This window comes from Theropithecus gelada, chromosome 2 (assembly GCF_003255815.1).
Source record: "Theropithecus gelada isolate Dixy chromosome 2, Tgel_1.0, whole genome shotgun sequence".
Classification (NCBI taxonomy): domain Eukaryota; kingdom Metazoa; phylum Chordata; class Mammalia; order Primates; family Cercopithecidae; genus Theropithecus; species Theropithecus gelada.
Genome location: NC_037669.1, coordinates 27,744,348 through 27,759,977, shown reverse-complemented (window position 1 = coordinate 27,759,977; position 15,630 = coordinate 27,744,348). Strand labels below are relative to the sequence as shown.

The following is a 15,630-nucleotide window of genomic DNA, read 5'->3' as shown; positions in this document are numbered from 1 at the left end:
TCCAAACTGTTGTATACATGATATGGTGAATAACTGCCCCTTCCACAATCTGAATTATATCACTCCCTGCCTTGTTTTTTAAAATTTAATTTAGCTTTCCATTTTTATTAAAGTAACTAACAAATATAACAGATTTCTAGTCCTGGAGATTACTTCTAGAAATTCTAGATCAAGTACTGACAATTTATTGTATTTTCATCTTTAGATAACTTTCTGGTATGAAACACAAGGGCTTAATTCTCTGCCTTCTCATTAGTTCTTCCCTGAGTGTGATGTGAACATGATTACTTTTATTTGTTCTGCATTTTTATTTGTTTCTTTAAAGTTAAACAAAAGAAAAAAAAAAAAAAGGGAGACATTCATTTAAACTTCTGGGCATTCTATTGAATAGACAGGCTCTCATCTCTGCTGCAGCTCCCTGTCAGCCTATTTTTGTCTGGCACTTACATTTTACGGATTAAACAACTACATTTGATTTCTGATTTAAATAATTTGTTGTAATCTCATATTCACTGGACACACTCCTTTCCATTTCCTTCATTATTATGGGGTTATTTACTAATGAGACTTCTATGCTTCTATTTTAAAAGGTCTCGGTAGTGACATGCTTAGTCTGCTATTTTGAGCCAGGAGTCACTCCTTTATGTCTTTCTTGCTCAGTGTATCGATTTTGCTTCCTCAATCAATAAATTCTCTAACAACCAACATTGTTTAAAATAATTTATCCCAAAAATTTATGTATTTCAATGTACTCTGGGTATAAAAAAAAGGCCGATTATGTGAAAGTAAAAGAAATAAAACAAACTATCAAAATGCATCCATTTGCTTAATCACAGACCCAGTTACCACAATGAGACTATAGAATCACGCTAGGCTTAGTAACAGCGGCACATAAAAAACGTTGAAATAATAATGCAAAAAATCTATTATGGTAGATTAAGAATTGATCAGGAGACAGAAAGAAAGAGAATACACAACATTTTGTTTGTTGTTATTTGCCCGTTGATATCTCAAGAAATTATAATTTCTCTCTAAAACTCTAAGTGCATTTCAGGCAGATCTAGGAAGCAGTATAGGCTTTTAATCTGGGACTTTATTATTTCAGTTACAGTAAGCCTCTCTACCTTCTAGAGATTTTTTTTTTTTTTTTAAAGAAATCTATTCCTTATGTTAAGATTTTCATATTTAAAAAATAGTCTTTTGAGGACTTTTTCTATATGGTTAGGTCTCAGGTCAATGAACAAAAGAAAACCTTCTCTGTTTAAGAATAATATTTGAGAATAAGGGTTCTGTCATGGCATTTTTAAAAGCGATTATGATTAGACCATTTTTTGGTGGCAGAATTTTTGTAAAATGTCACTTTGGTCTTACCTCACAGTACCAACAGGCTTCACAGTAATTTTTCTAAATGTCAGAAATATGAAATTTCTGTATTTCTCTTATCTCATTATCCTGCTAGTCTTCTTAGGGAAACATAAGTACATATTTATTACATTTGTCTCATGTTCATCTGCCTATGTATATAAGCCCTTAAAGTTCTATGATCATGTCTACATATCTGGAATAAGACTTCACATAGAAATTCGGGTGCTAATGCAGTCTACTGAGAGCTGTAAAGTAAATTCTCAAACTACCTATATTTAGAGACAGCATTATTTTATACAACTTTCACTGTTTAAATATCTCAAGATTATTTTCAATAATGACCTAAATATCTCTGAGATGCGAAATACTGAATATGAAGAAAGAGTTGTGTTCTTTGAAGTGGTTCTTAAAGACCTAACTGCTACCACCTTCTTCCTTAGCATAGATTCTCTTCTCCCATTATGGTTCCCTTCTTTCAATCGTTTAGCTTTCTTTGATTCTTTAGCTTGAGAATTCTCAAAACATTTCTACTTCAGAGATAAAAAAGGTCCACCACTGTGTTGAGTTGCATGTGTCAAAACTCTGCCTTCTTAAGAAGGAGTAGGAGAACGTCTCATTGAAAAGAGCCCAAAAGGCAAACTTTAAGCAAAAAGGGGAAAAAGAAACCATGCTTTTCTTTGACTAGCATCCATGAGTTCTACAGATGTTGATTTGTTTACATTTGTACTTGAAGTTTAAAAAGAACACTAAATAGATGTTGGGAATGAAACACTACGATAATTCTAATAGTTAAGAAAGATGATGCTGGCTTTCACAATTCAATGCATGCTTGGAAATCATATTGAGTCAGACGTGTTGAAAGGTCAAGTGCATATTATTACTCCAACATTCACCTTTGGAACATGCTTGGGATACTCTACACCTAAATGACAGTTTGATTTGTTAAGAGGTAGCAGCAATGTGTTAGAAAGTGAAACGATGCCTGACAATGCTATTATGTTAGAAACTACAAACATGATGAATAATGAGTATGCAAAGGCACAAAGTGACATGTATGCTTTTCCAGCTGAAGATTAGCAGAAAGTAAATAACTACCAGTGTATTTTTGTACACATTTGTACATTTCTTGCTGCACTGAAGTGAACAGAATCAAAATAATTCTGTTAAATTGAATATATAGTCAACAATTGTGGATCCCACATGTAAACTATAAAAAACAAAAACCTTTTATAATGTAAGTAGGTTATTATCTAATTATATTTCTACAAAAACCACTATTTAATAGCCTTCAAGTATAATAAGTATGACACAATCACAACTAAAAAAAAAAAGTAAAAAATATGACCCAAAATAAAATTGAGTCATTGTTATTTGGCCCTAAACAACAATTCTGGTTGGGGATTGAAAAATTTCCATCTCAAAAACCTGAGTGTGGTAAAATAACATGACCTGTAGGGCAATTCAGTTGGCCTCTGTTAAACGTCTGTGGGAAATAAGGGAATTCTACAAATGCAGACTGTGCATGGTTAACTGCCACTATCTGCCCGTCAAAATCATACCTAAAAATGTTTAGCCAAAGCAGTCCAATAACTAGATCATGAAACCAAGTTCATGAAAGCCTAGGTCCTTTTTCCGTTTTAAAGATTACAACAGGCTAAGCACGGTGGCTCATATTTGTGATCCCAGAACCCTGAGAGGCTAAGACGCTTGAGCCCTAAAGTTCGAGACCAGCCTGAGCAACATGGCAAAACCCTGTCTCTCCACAAAATACAAAAATTAGCTGGGCTTCGGGGTACATGCCTGTAGTCCAAATCACCCAAAGGCTGAGGTGAGAGAATCACCTGAGCCTGGGAGGTCATGATCATGCCACTGCACTCCAGCCTGGGCAACAGAGTGAGAACCTGTCTCAAGTGGGGAAGGGAAAGAAGAATAAAACAATCCTGAAATGCCATGTTTCCTAATTTTCAAAACAGCTGTTTGGAATTATGCAGGTACCAGAGAGACTGACAGTTGCATATTTTTAGCTATTATCTTCCCACTAGCATGTGAACATCACCAAAGCAGAGAATGTTTCGAATAAATGAATTATAGCACCCAACTGACATAACCACGATACAGTCATGGCAAACACCAGTGATCTATATATTGCATTACTACAACCTTACATGTAGGTTCAGAAAACCTCAACACCTGACTTGTGTTTATATCCTCATGGCCTTATTTACACCACTTATTTTACACTCAACACACAAAATACACAGAAAGATCTTAAAGAGAAAGATTATAAAGTTTGTTCATGAGCTATAAACAGTGAAAATGCAGAATGAACAACGTAAACAGACTGTAACTGTGTTCCCAACCCGCAACATGAGCAGAGTGGAGATGGAAAAGGACTGGCTTACCTCTGGTGTGCCAAGAGCATGTTCTCCAGCTAACAGCAGCATACTCAGGCCTCCCATTTGAGTAGGATCTAAATAAGTCAAAAACAAATCATCAACTTATAAGCACAAAGTACATACAATCCACAGAGTCAAAAAGAATACTCATAAAGACTAGCAATTAGAAATCCAGCACAACCACATATAACTTTTTATAAAAAAACTTTTAAAAACTCTTTATGCAACAATAACCTGGCATATATGTGTCTAGTGCTCATACTTTGTGAGCCTCTTGAATACCACTCTTGTCTCACCATTCCAACAGCACTTTCTTCAATACCACTGCTGTTTGTAACATTAATTTATCTTCTAATGTAATGTTTCTTTCCTTACTGCTTGGGGAGTTAAGATAAGATTTTTTAAACAAAAGAGTGTTATTCTCAAATTGTTAATTCTGCCATGTGAAATCAGGACTAATTTTAAAATAATAGGCTATCAGATAACTAGAGAACAGAGAGAAGTTTTCCAATCAGGCCTGTAAAATCTGGTAGGTTTTATTCAAATAACCTTTCTTTAAAGTTTTAAAAATAAATTTACATTAACTGATGTGTTTTTGACATTTTAAATCTTAGGGGTAGTCAAACACATGCCCAAAATGCCTTCAAGGTATAAAATTAATGCTTTTTATGTTATCAAAGTTCTTTGTTTTCACTATTTCAAGAATCAATATAAACAGAGAAAATAAAAACAGCAAAGTGGTAGATCTATAACCCAGGCTGTATCTAAACAAAGAAAGCAGACTTGGGAATAATGGCTCATGCCTGTAATCCCAGCACTTTGGGAGGCCAAGGCAGGAGGATCTCTTAATGCCAGGAGTTTGAGGCTACAGTGAGCTAAGATCGCACCACTGCACTCCAGGCCTGGGTGACAGAGTGGGACCCTGTCTCTAAAAAATTAAATGAACAAATAGAAAATAAATAAAAACAAAGAAGTTATCAAATAAAAGGCACCTGTGTCCTGTAAGTCTGTCCTGAATTAAAATTCAGAAGTGTAATGAAAGAACATATGTCAAAATGCCTAACTCGGTGTCTCTCCTCGTGCATATAAGGCCCTTAATCAATGTATATTTAATTTCAGGAATCTACAATTGAAAATGAGGATCAGTCATAATGTTGCACAAAGAAATTTAGTTGTTTCTTTTCTTTATTGGGTTAAAGATAGGTCCTTAAGTACATCTTTGTATACAACCGCTCTTAGGAACTCATAAAACAACTGTGACTACATGTTATAAATAGTTTTAAAAAAAATTGCAAAAAAACTTCTGAGGTAGTAAAAAAAATGGGTAGGGGTTGGGGGAAGAGGTTATTAAAGGAAAAACTATGTTACCAAAAGATCAGGGGGTCAAAAAATAGCTCAGCATTGGAAGGCAGCCACATAGGAAGACACATACAGAGAAAACGCAGACAAACAGTAGCTGCTTTGATGAAACAAGGCTCTCTGGCGTTGTTTTAAGACTCCAACTTTAACTAAATGTTAAGTTTAAGAACTACTGTGGCTGCAGAAATAGATACTTAAATCTACTTAAAAATTAAGAGGGGGAAATGAATTTGCTAGAAAATAAATGTTTAGTTTGGTTCTTTAAAAGAGAAATACTTTTGCAGCTGTCATCCTAGAGATCAGGAGGATTGGATGATAGCTTTCTAAAGATAAAAATGTGTTAGTTCAAATTACAAAGTAAAATAGGAACATGATTATGTGATAATTTATATACCAATGTGACTTTGTAATAAGTTTGCTATACAGATACCAAAACATAGGCCAAGAAATTACCAACATCCTTTATATTAATTCACACTTACATAATGTTATTTAGAACTATCAAAAACATATTCACATACATAGGATGCTTTCTTTAGTGCAATTCAATGAAAGGGCTTGCACTAAATTACAATATACACAGCTTTCCCTTCTTGGAAATCATACATTTGGTAATATGGGGTTATTGAGAATTGCAAAATGTCATGTGACAAGGACTACTGGGCAAACAAAACAAAAGAGATTCCATATTGAGGAAAACAATCTGGCATTTAGAAGCCCTCTATTGTCTCTTAGATTCACATGCCTAAGTACCAGGTTTTAATTAAAGACAAATCAGTTCACTTTCATCTTGTTGAAAACGAACATACCTGGAAATATCAGATCAATGTTATCCGCTATATGCAAGCCTATCAAGAGTTCTGAACATGGATTTGCAACATATAACCCAAGCCATTATATAATGAGATAAATGCAAGGAAGGTGTTATCCTTCTTTCCTGTACTTTCTTTTGAGAACACATATCTTAAATACTGATCTGTAAAGATCCTGTTTGAAGTCTGGGTTCGACTTTCGATTTGCAGGTAAAAGGCAGATTAATAAAGTATCAGAAACGGTGCTACAAAAAAGATATCTTTCATAGCTTTCTGCAGTTCACCCACAATTGTTATATGGTTTGTGAAGAGCAGATGTATGCAAAAAAAAAAAAAAAAAAAAAAAGGCAACAACACCAACAAACTACATACCCTGATCTAGATTGAGAATTGGGAGAAAAAGCAATGGATGTTACATGATGCCCAAAGAAATTCAGCTGGATGCCAGTCATCTATATACTCTTTCTGGGTTCTGATAATACGATATTTTAGAAAGTACTCCAACTGATATAACCTGGGAAGTCCAGAAAGCTCACCAAGACTATCTAATAACAAGTGGTTTGAAGATAAAATTGTACAAAGTGACAGCTAAAGCAAGGACAGATATCTATGTCTGACTCTTCTGGGATATGTAGAAGCATCATTTTGGGAGTTTATTTAGAATGACACTACAGACACCCACATAGCAATCACCTGCATCCTTCCCCACCACCCCCCTAGAATGCTGCCATTATGTTAGACTTCATTTTTTAGAGGCAGGGTCTTGCTCTGTCACCCAGGATGGAGTGCAGTTGTAAGGTCACAGCTCACTGCAGCCTCGAACTCCTGGACTCAAGTGATCCTCCCATCTCAGCCTCCCAAGTAGCTAGGGCTATAGGCACATGCCACCACACATGACTGATTAAAATAATATTTTTTGTAGATTATATAGAATACTGCCACACACTTTATATACTATGAATCACACAGTGAACTATAAAGTCTTGTTAAATTTATTGGTTATTAAAAAAATGTGTTATCACAATATCACTCAACCTCTTTCCACAACCTTTCCATATGCAAATAGCTCAATACTCTGATTTGGAAGAAAATTTGCTTCTAATACCGAAATAGGAACCCTATAGCTCAATCGCAGCATCACTGCCTTTCCCCTGCTCAATCTGCTAATTTCATCTGGCAAACTCCTCTTTTGATTACTGTATTGCAATAGCTAGGGAAGACAGAGCCACTTGCAGGGTGAATATAAGAACTTTATTTCATGGTAATACATGATTTAGCATACCTTACCACCCAAAGAGCACTAAAGGTCCCATAACAAATGGCACCGTCTGGAATTTTAAATTTGTCTGACCCATACATGAATGGACACAAGAGGAGACAGATAGGATGGGAATTCTAAGACACAGCTGTCAGGTCCATCTCAGATTTGTGATGTACTTGTTCATATTCGTGCCCTCAATGTTTCCAATACCCAGATGATCTACATGATTGTGGCTTTTTAAGTAGCATGATAACTAAGGTGCATATTGGGATGGCTTACTGGTGTGTATGTGTGTGTAAGCCGTTCTGTGAACATAAAATTTCCAAGGCTTCTAACAATCTCCATGTTGCTGTCTACTTTTCCATACTGTCAATGTCAGGAATTCACATATATTTATAATGACACTACCACTGAGGCTATATACCCTTTTTAAAATTACATGTATTCTATATATATATTATGATCCAATGCTTGAAAATACGCTATATCTTTGCCACTGCTTAATATTGGTCATACATTTTGTCCCCCTGCCCCCTGTATTGTTTAAAATGCTGCCGAAATGTACTGCCCTGTCCTTAAAGAACAGGTGGAAATAGTGTCTCAACTCACCAGCCATTCCAAAGTTAAGCTGAGGCATTTCTTCAGTCTTTGCTTTCTTGGGGCTTGGCAAGTCTCTTGAAGAGTCAGATGGGAAGGCCCAAAGTTTCTTTCGTGGATTGACAGTGGGTGTTGGGGATTTCACAGGCTTGTTTGTGGTAGGACACCATTTGTAGCCAGGATTTGCTTTCATAAATGCATCTTTATACTACAAAGAAAAGGACAGATAGTAGATTTTAATTAACAAATAGACTGAAAAAGTTCTAAGGGCTGTCACACCATTCCCCTATTTAGATACCAAGTGAGAAGAACAATTTCAGTGACTTCTGTGGCTCTCCTTGTAGAAGAATGACAATCTCAGCATAGGGTTCTAGAGATAAGACATGGAGTTATCTAATCCATTTATGGGATAAGCATTCAGAAGCTGTATACTTTGTGTTCTTTAATCCTCAACTTTAAAAAGTAGTATCCAAAAAGCTTTCTGACCTTGGTGGGGAGAGGGAGTTGTTTATAATGGAATGAGCCTAGGGCTCTGGAGACAGAAGCAGGTTCAAACCCTCAAATTTCCACTTAGGGCTACAGTAACCAAGGAAGAGAAGGTAGCTTCTCTGTGCCTCAACCTTAGATTCCATAAACTGAGAATAATACCACCAGTGCCGAGGGTTGTTGGAAGCAGTGGTGCATAGTGCATCGACCATTTCTTTAGCTAGCTGTGGACATTAAGCAAGTTATTAAACCTTTCTCAGCCTCAATTCCTCCACTTACAAAGTGTAACCACACTTGCCACCATGCCAGGGGTCTGCAATGAGCATACATAACTGAATATATAAACAAGCTCTAAGAGCGCTGATATGTGATGTTGCAATAATCCATCACAAACTTTGTCTTACTTGGAGGTTTCAGCCTTCACTGACAACATCTTTCTCCTTCATTTTTCTGTGGCTTGCTCCTGTTACCATTTCTCTCAATTCTGCTACCTTTTATGTCTTGCATGACAATAACATGAAGCAAAATACATTTATTGCTATTTGTTACATATTGCCAAAAGTTATCTGTTAAGAATGTATTTTCCACATATTCTTCAATTTTTATTATTGCTAGATATTTTATTAAATTAATACAATTCATTCAATCCCATAAGCTTGCCTTTTAAAATGGTAACTTAATGTGTGACATTAACTCATTATAACCTCCAAACAGCTTTTAATTTTACCCAATAGTCTGAAAAAGGTCCTTTCTCCTTGGTATGTACTTTCCTTATACCAAGGCTATACTTTTTTTCCTATCATTTCTCTTTAAATCATATAAATGAAAACTGTGATGTAGATAATTATGCAATGTTAACTGACAATGGTGTAGAATTATTTCATGTTATCTTAACTCAAAAGTTTCTGAATAATCCATTTTTTTTAACCTGTAAGATATATATGCCTATTGATACATGGATACATGTAGAAGGAAAGTAAGCATAAAAAAACTGTAGAATACAGTCCCATTTTTCTTACAAAAATAATTAAAATTGGACACAAGGCCAAACTAGAATTTACTATCAAAAAGCAGAACGTGTCAGGAGTTATCAAATGTGATACAAGAGACACACTACCACAGTGCATTCATGTGCATGAGGGATTTACATATTAAGCTGAGGCAGACAAACAGCTCTGCCTGCTGTCTGGAAGTGGAAAGTGACAAATGGCAGGGTGAGGTGAAAATGGAAGTAGCAGACGCATGCATCATTATTGTGTCCCAGTAAAAGCACACAGGCCGGGTGTGTCAGATGAACAGTCACTTGAACAAAGGTCACCACTTTATAAAGTGTCAAAAGACTTTCAAACAGATTGATTAACATATTTGTCATGATAAATAAAATTATCTATTTTTGGGAGGGAGTAGTTTAAAAATTTTAAGAAGGAAGTCATAATTGTGGAAAATGCTAGACAGGTGTCACCAGAATGATGGCCAGCATCAACTAATTTTAAAGCACCAATCATACCAACAGAGTCCAGCTTAAACTAATTTACAATGGGGAGCTGGTGCTGAAAATCACATAGAGCAGTTATAATCACCACATCCCAATTTCTCTTGCATGTATTCCACTCACCTATCCACATCTCAAATATTCTGTGAGCACTGACTAGATGACAGACACTTGCTAGACACTGGGGAGAGAAAAGAGTATGAATTTGATGGAGTCCCTGTCTTCATATTGCTTACAGTCCACAGTTTACAAAAAAATATATAATTTCTTTTTACACATGGTCCATAAGGCTGGACCATCGCTTCCTCTGGCTCAGGCAGGAAAAATGGTTTTACAATGGATCTGCAAAAGGGCTACCTACCTATATGAGTTGGAATAACAGAGGGCAAGAGAAAGGCCGGGAATACGTGGGGTTTTATGGAAAACAATAACAGAATTTACTATAAGGGTCTACACTCTGTAACGGTATCACAATATTAATCTTGCAGATTCTAAAACTCAATGTAGATGTTCAAAACCACGTTCATGAGTTCAATCAAGTATACATTGAGTGGAAGAGTTAAGAATGTGAGAGAGAGAGAACAGAATAACACACAGTCTTTGTCCTTAAGGAGTTTGAAGTTTAGATACAGATGCCATCAATTCATGTAAAAACACAAGTTAACACAAGCAGTATATGAGCATCAAGCGAGGGTGGAGGCAGGAAGAGCCTCAGGGTATGAGGATGTCTATCTGTTCTTGGAACCTGGCACTTCATCAATCACTTGCTCTGATTTAGCTAAAAGAGACAATAGTAGAAAGGCTTAATCATTTGTTGTGATGAGACTATTAGGAAAGGAATTACAGAGAAGGCTGGGTAAGGGAGAAATGGGGGAAGACTCTGTATACACCTCTGAAGTGAATATCTGAGTGAAATTATTAGCGTGCAGGTCAATCATGTGGGCAAAATCCCTCATTACAGGACTGAAAAGGCCTAAGAGACAGGCCCCAGATATCCAAGGCCAGACTGTTCATACTGATGGTGGGACGGGAAGCTCACTTATCCTCCAAAAACATCAAACAAGCTATCGGTCCTAAGATTTCAACGGAAGACTCTGTCAGATAACAAAATTTTTGTTAAAAATACTGATTTTCAAAATTCTCCCATTAAATAAAAATTCATCTTATGGCTTCCAATTTCTTTCTGCAAATTTCCAACCAATTAGATAAGCTAAGGGAATCCTACTTTGCAGTAGACACATAGTTCCTGACTTACCTGTGGTGCTTGGTAAATGCTGGATCCCTTCTCTCAGGCCCCATCCACTACCACGTTTCAGTAGCAAGAATAATAAATTAGAAATCCTGCTACTGATTTTACTGTTATTCAGTATTGGCATCAAATACCCTTTGTCACAGTATTTTGTCTACTTAATATTTGATAATGGCATTCTTATGTGACAAAAGACAATATTCTGTCAATCTTTTAAAAACGGAGTCTCAACATTACTTTTCTAGACCATTTACAAAAAAATGCAAATTTGATAAACAAAAGCACTTTAATTTTAATAAAAGATAGACTTACCAACTGTTCTCCATTTGCCTGTTTTTAGTTGGGAGGAGGTGCTATCTAAAAGTCCACTAGTATTTCTAGTTATTATTAAGGTCTAGATCTTTTCAAGAGGGTGAAAGAGAAGTCGCAGCCCTAGTGAGATTCAGTAATGAGGGACCCCGAGAATGTCTGTATAAATAAAGACAGATGACTCCAGTGCAAACATATGAAGTATCATCTACCAAAATTGTGAAAAAGAGATTAAACTAGAAATTACTGGATTTCTGAGAAAGAGCTATAACACGTTTTACTGTATAATCATATATGTGGATAGAGGGCTAAGTGAATCTCTAGCATAATAAATTCTGAGACAGCTGTTTCTCTTCCCATCCACAAGCAGAAATCACATTATACAAGGGTAAAAGAAGAGAAGGAATTATCAGATAAGTGGTACTAATCTGTACTTTCTTAGTCTTGAGGACCTTTCCTTCATAAAAATTCAAAATTATCGTTCAGATAATACAACTCAATGCATTATCTGATCTGAATTATTCTTGCTATCTGTTTTTAATAGAAAGAAAATTAATTAGACTGTTTCACATGACAGAACACTGAATTAAATTTATGGTTTGATTGAACAACAATAGCTTAAGTTCTACATTAAACCTGCAAAACTTTCATAATAAAGTCACTCCAACAGAAATTATACACTTGAAAAAGTGGTTTGAATATGTGACCAGGAAATTATTTGGTTGTTGTGTTGTAGAAATGTCATAAATGAAAATTTGAAAGCAAAGAAACTGGCTACTTCATGTGGCTATAAGGGTGAAAATTATTATGGCAACAGTAGTTTTTTTACAAGTATAATTTTACTCCCTAATCTGAGTAATTATGAGAAGAGTCAGTTTAATCAGTGTGCACTAATTTTAAAAATGGAAATTTCAGAATTTATTTAAAAATGTAATTTTGTTACTTTTTAAAAAGTAGACAGTGATCTGACTACTAAGATCTGTCAATCTAAAAATTAACATCTGAAACCAAATACTAAAACGAGTTTTGAGAGACACAGTTTAAATTCTCAATTTATTCCTCATTAGTTACGGAGTTTTTATAGTCTTTTTAAATTTATTTGAATATTTAAATACAAGTGTTTACTAAACAATTGGCAAATGGACTAATAATTCAAAATCAAATAGTTCACTTAATTAAACATCTATGTTGCTAAAAGCTAGTGATAACACTGAATAGTATTGGCCAAATTGGGCAAATGATATTTTTAGTTTTGTTCATTTTTGTGTTTCAAAGACTAATTTTTGCATTTCAGTAGGCCTTCAATGTATTAACAGTTCATAATAAAAATAAAAATCATGTAGATAGAGAAGTATGAAACAGAAACAACATAAAGCCGCTTATCAGAAATAACCCTAAAACAAACATTTGCATAGAGTTTTAAACTTTATGTAATGCTTGTACATATATTTCCTTATTTGTATTTTACATCAACTTTGTGAGGGCAGGCATCTTAATTGCCATTTTACAGATGTGGCAATTCAAAACAGTATGAGAAGGGAGGTTAAATGAGTTAGAATTTAATAATGTAACTTAATAAAAGAGTTTATAAACATTTAAATGTTTATAAAAGAACCTGGACATGATATAGCAATGTTCACAAAGTTATTATTATCATACCAAAAGCAAACATCTGAATATTTCTTTAAACACAGTAAGAAAGTTCTAATATCTAGAACACAGGAATGGAAAAGGTCTCAGAAGCAAGCAATGTTGTGAAACATAAAGCTGACATCTTTAGGTTTACTATCTATATCCCACAAATGTGGTGGGGTCCCTAATTAAACCATACTCAAAAAGTATAAGCCATTTGATTAGAAGCAGCAAAAGGGGGCTGACGAAGGAGAGAAATGGCAAGTGCTAGCTGAGGGTAGACTCCCCAACACCTGCAAAAAACCCAAACAAAACAAAAAACAAAACTACCATGGAAAAGCAGAGAGGATATTCAAAAGAATAAAATAGTTGAGAATTACAAAGAGACAAAACATTATTCACAAAAGTCTCATCAAGTCACAGATCATAAAGTAATTCCTGTGGAAATAACATGTTAAAGGTTTCAAAAAAAGTCAAAAGATGTTCTGAATACTTTGAGAAAGTATGTAAACAAAATTTTAATGAAATTTCTAGGATAAATATATAAAATAAAAGTTTTTAAAAGAAGAGTAAAGTTTCATCTCTGTGGAAATCATTTAGGTATAGCAGCTGTTTCTCAGAATGCTGGATAAATGAGGTGCTATCTAATAGTAGGCAAAGTGCAATAGCATGCTTGCTAGAATACAAATTATACTATTTGTTAAGCATGATGTATAACAGTTAAGAAAAGTTCTCCAGAGTATAATACAAGAGAAAATGAGAGAGTATTTTCTTTGGAAAAGAGTCCATATCTGATGAACCCAAAACAAGGGAATGAATGGTCTTTACAAAAATTATCTCAGCTGAAAATAAATACTAAAAAATAGATTTGTTTTGTCTGGAAGAAACATAAAAGAACTAATCAATAAAAAACCCATGGAATTTTGTGGTGGTCAAAACCTTTCCCAGAATATTGACAAAAATAGATACCAGCACTTTCAAAGGGCTAGTATAGTTCACCTTCAAGTTGCATTTTATTACATTTAATTCCATAGCTGTTTTATTGGCATACAGCTGAACCTCCAAACTTTTAAGTCTGGTCTCTTGTGGGTTTTTGCCTTATTTACCTTTATATCATAATTTTCTGTTACTCTTCTATGCATAACCTAGGCTCCAGGTGAAACAAACTATCTGGTTCCTGAAATTGATTTCAGTTTCCCACACCTACTCTTACCCTTTTCCTTCTCTCTGAATCCTTATACGAAAACCCAGGCCAAATTCTGCCTACTTTGTAAAGCCTTTCCTGATCCACTTCCACCTACTTCCCTCCCCAGCACAAGCAGATTCTTCCCATAAGACTCATGACATTTTATTGTTACCATTCTTGCCATAATTACCCCAATATACTTATCTTTCAGGCATCTGAAGTGGACAGGGTGATATACATATTAGAAGAACAAACAGGAGTCAAATGGGAAAGAATATCCCAGCTCCACTGTATACTAAATGTATGGTTGGTCAAGACACTAACTCCTTAGGTTCCTGCTCTGAAGAATGGGAATAATCTTAACTCACTTTACAGGTTGGTGCTTATGTTATATGCTAAGCACAAAAAGGACCAATCAATCAATAAATGCACACATTCTGTCTCATGCCTATGATGCTAAAACAATGGGTATGATAAAGGTCATTCAAATTATTTAAGCTTTCCAAATCCTTCCCTCCTCTTTGTACTGTGTTCTAGCTGAAGTTCAAGATGTGTGATCCTCTCAATTTATCCTTAATTCATTATGATAATTAGTTTAAATGACAAATAGAAGGTTCCAGCAGTATTGTAGGCAAAAATGCAGAGATCTGTATTCCTGTAGGAGTACATACATGAAGATGTTAAAAGGAAAGATATAATTGTTTCTGTGCCTCCTAACTGGCAGTCACACGTTCAAAAATTAGAACCTGTGAACATCCACAACACTGTATCATCATGTACATTACTGAATTTAAGAAAGCAACCCAGGTTGTAACCTTAGAATAGTCTTCTTAAAATTACTAACGAATTATTGCTCTAATAAGGTTCATCAGAGAACACAAAACCCGCAATCAGCCATTTTTTTCCAGCAACTGAAATTAGTACTGGGAAATAATTTAAGAAACTAAAAACAAATCCCAGAACAGGTGCTTTGTCTTACCAGATGCAATAACATAGGATAATCAGGAGCAAGGAAAGGGGTCAGAGGAAATTTTCATGAACAGGTAAACAGACAATCTTTTCAAAGTTGTATTATTACTCACTCTTGCTTTTAAAATATACTTCTTTTAAAAACAGCAAGAAAAAGAAAACATTTCTCACTCAATTGATAATGGCAGGACAGATACCGGCAAACACCACCTAAGCATTCACACCCCCATCCACACACTATGCTGAAAGAATCTGTCTTGCACCCTAATGGACAACATCTAAAATTTGAGGTGTAAAATTTAAAGATTACACATCTAAAAAGAGTTTTAAAAATGATTGTGTGTTGGGGGAGTCTTGAAAAACAGACCACATTTATTAACGGCGTTGTATCGCTAGCTACTATCACAAAATCTGGCCAAATTAAAGGCACTTATTAAGTATTTGTTCACTGAACTGACATTCCAATTAAGGCTGCAATATTAACATAAAAAGCACCAGCACAATTATATGCCCTTTA

At 35.0% G+C, this 15,630-nt stretch overlaps 1 protein-coding gene across 4 annotated transcripts in view; it reads right to left on the bottom strand.

Moving 5' to 3' along the window:
• Window positions 1-15,630, bottom strand: part of BBX (BBX, HMG-box containing) — a 273,186-nt gene that overhangs the window by 74,190 nt on the left and 183,366 nt on the right. For all 4 annotated transcript variants that reach the window (XM_025375460.1, XM_025375461.1, XM_025375462.1 and 1 more), the window contains 2 exons: window positions 7,803-7,998; window positions 3,768-3,835 (listed from right to left, as the gene is read on the bottom strand). In XM_025375460.1, coding sequence (XP_025231245.1) covers window positions 3,768-3,835; window positions 7,803-7,998 — 264 coding nt within the window. The remainder of the gene's footprint in view (window positions 1-3,767; window positions 3,836-7,802; window positions 7,999-15,630) is intronic.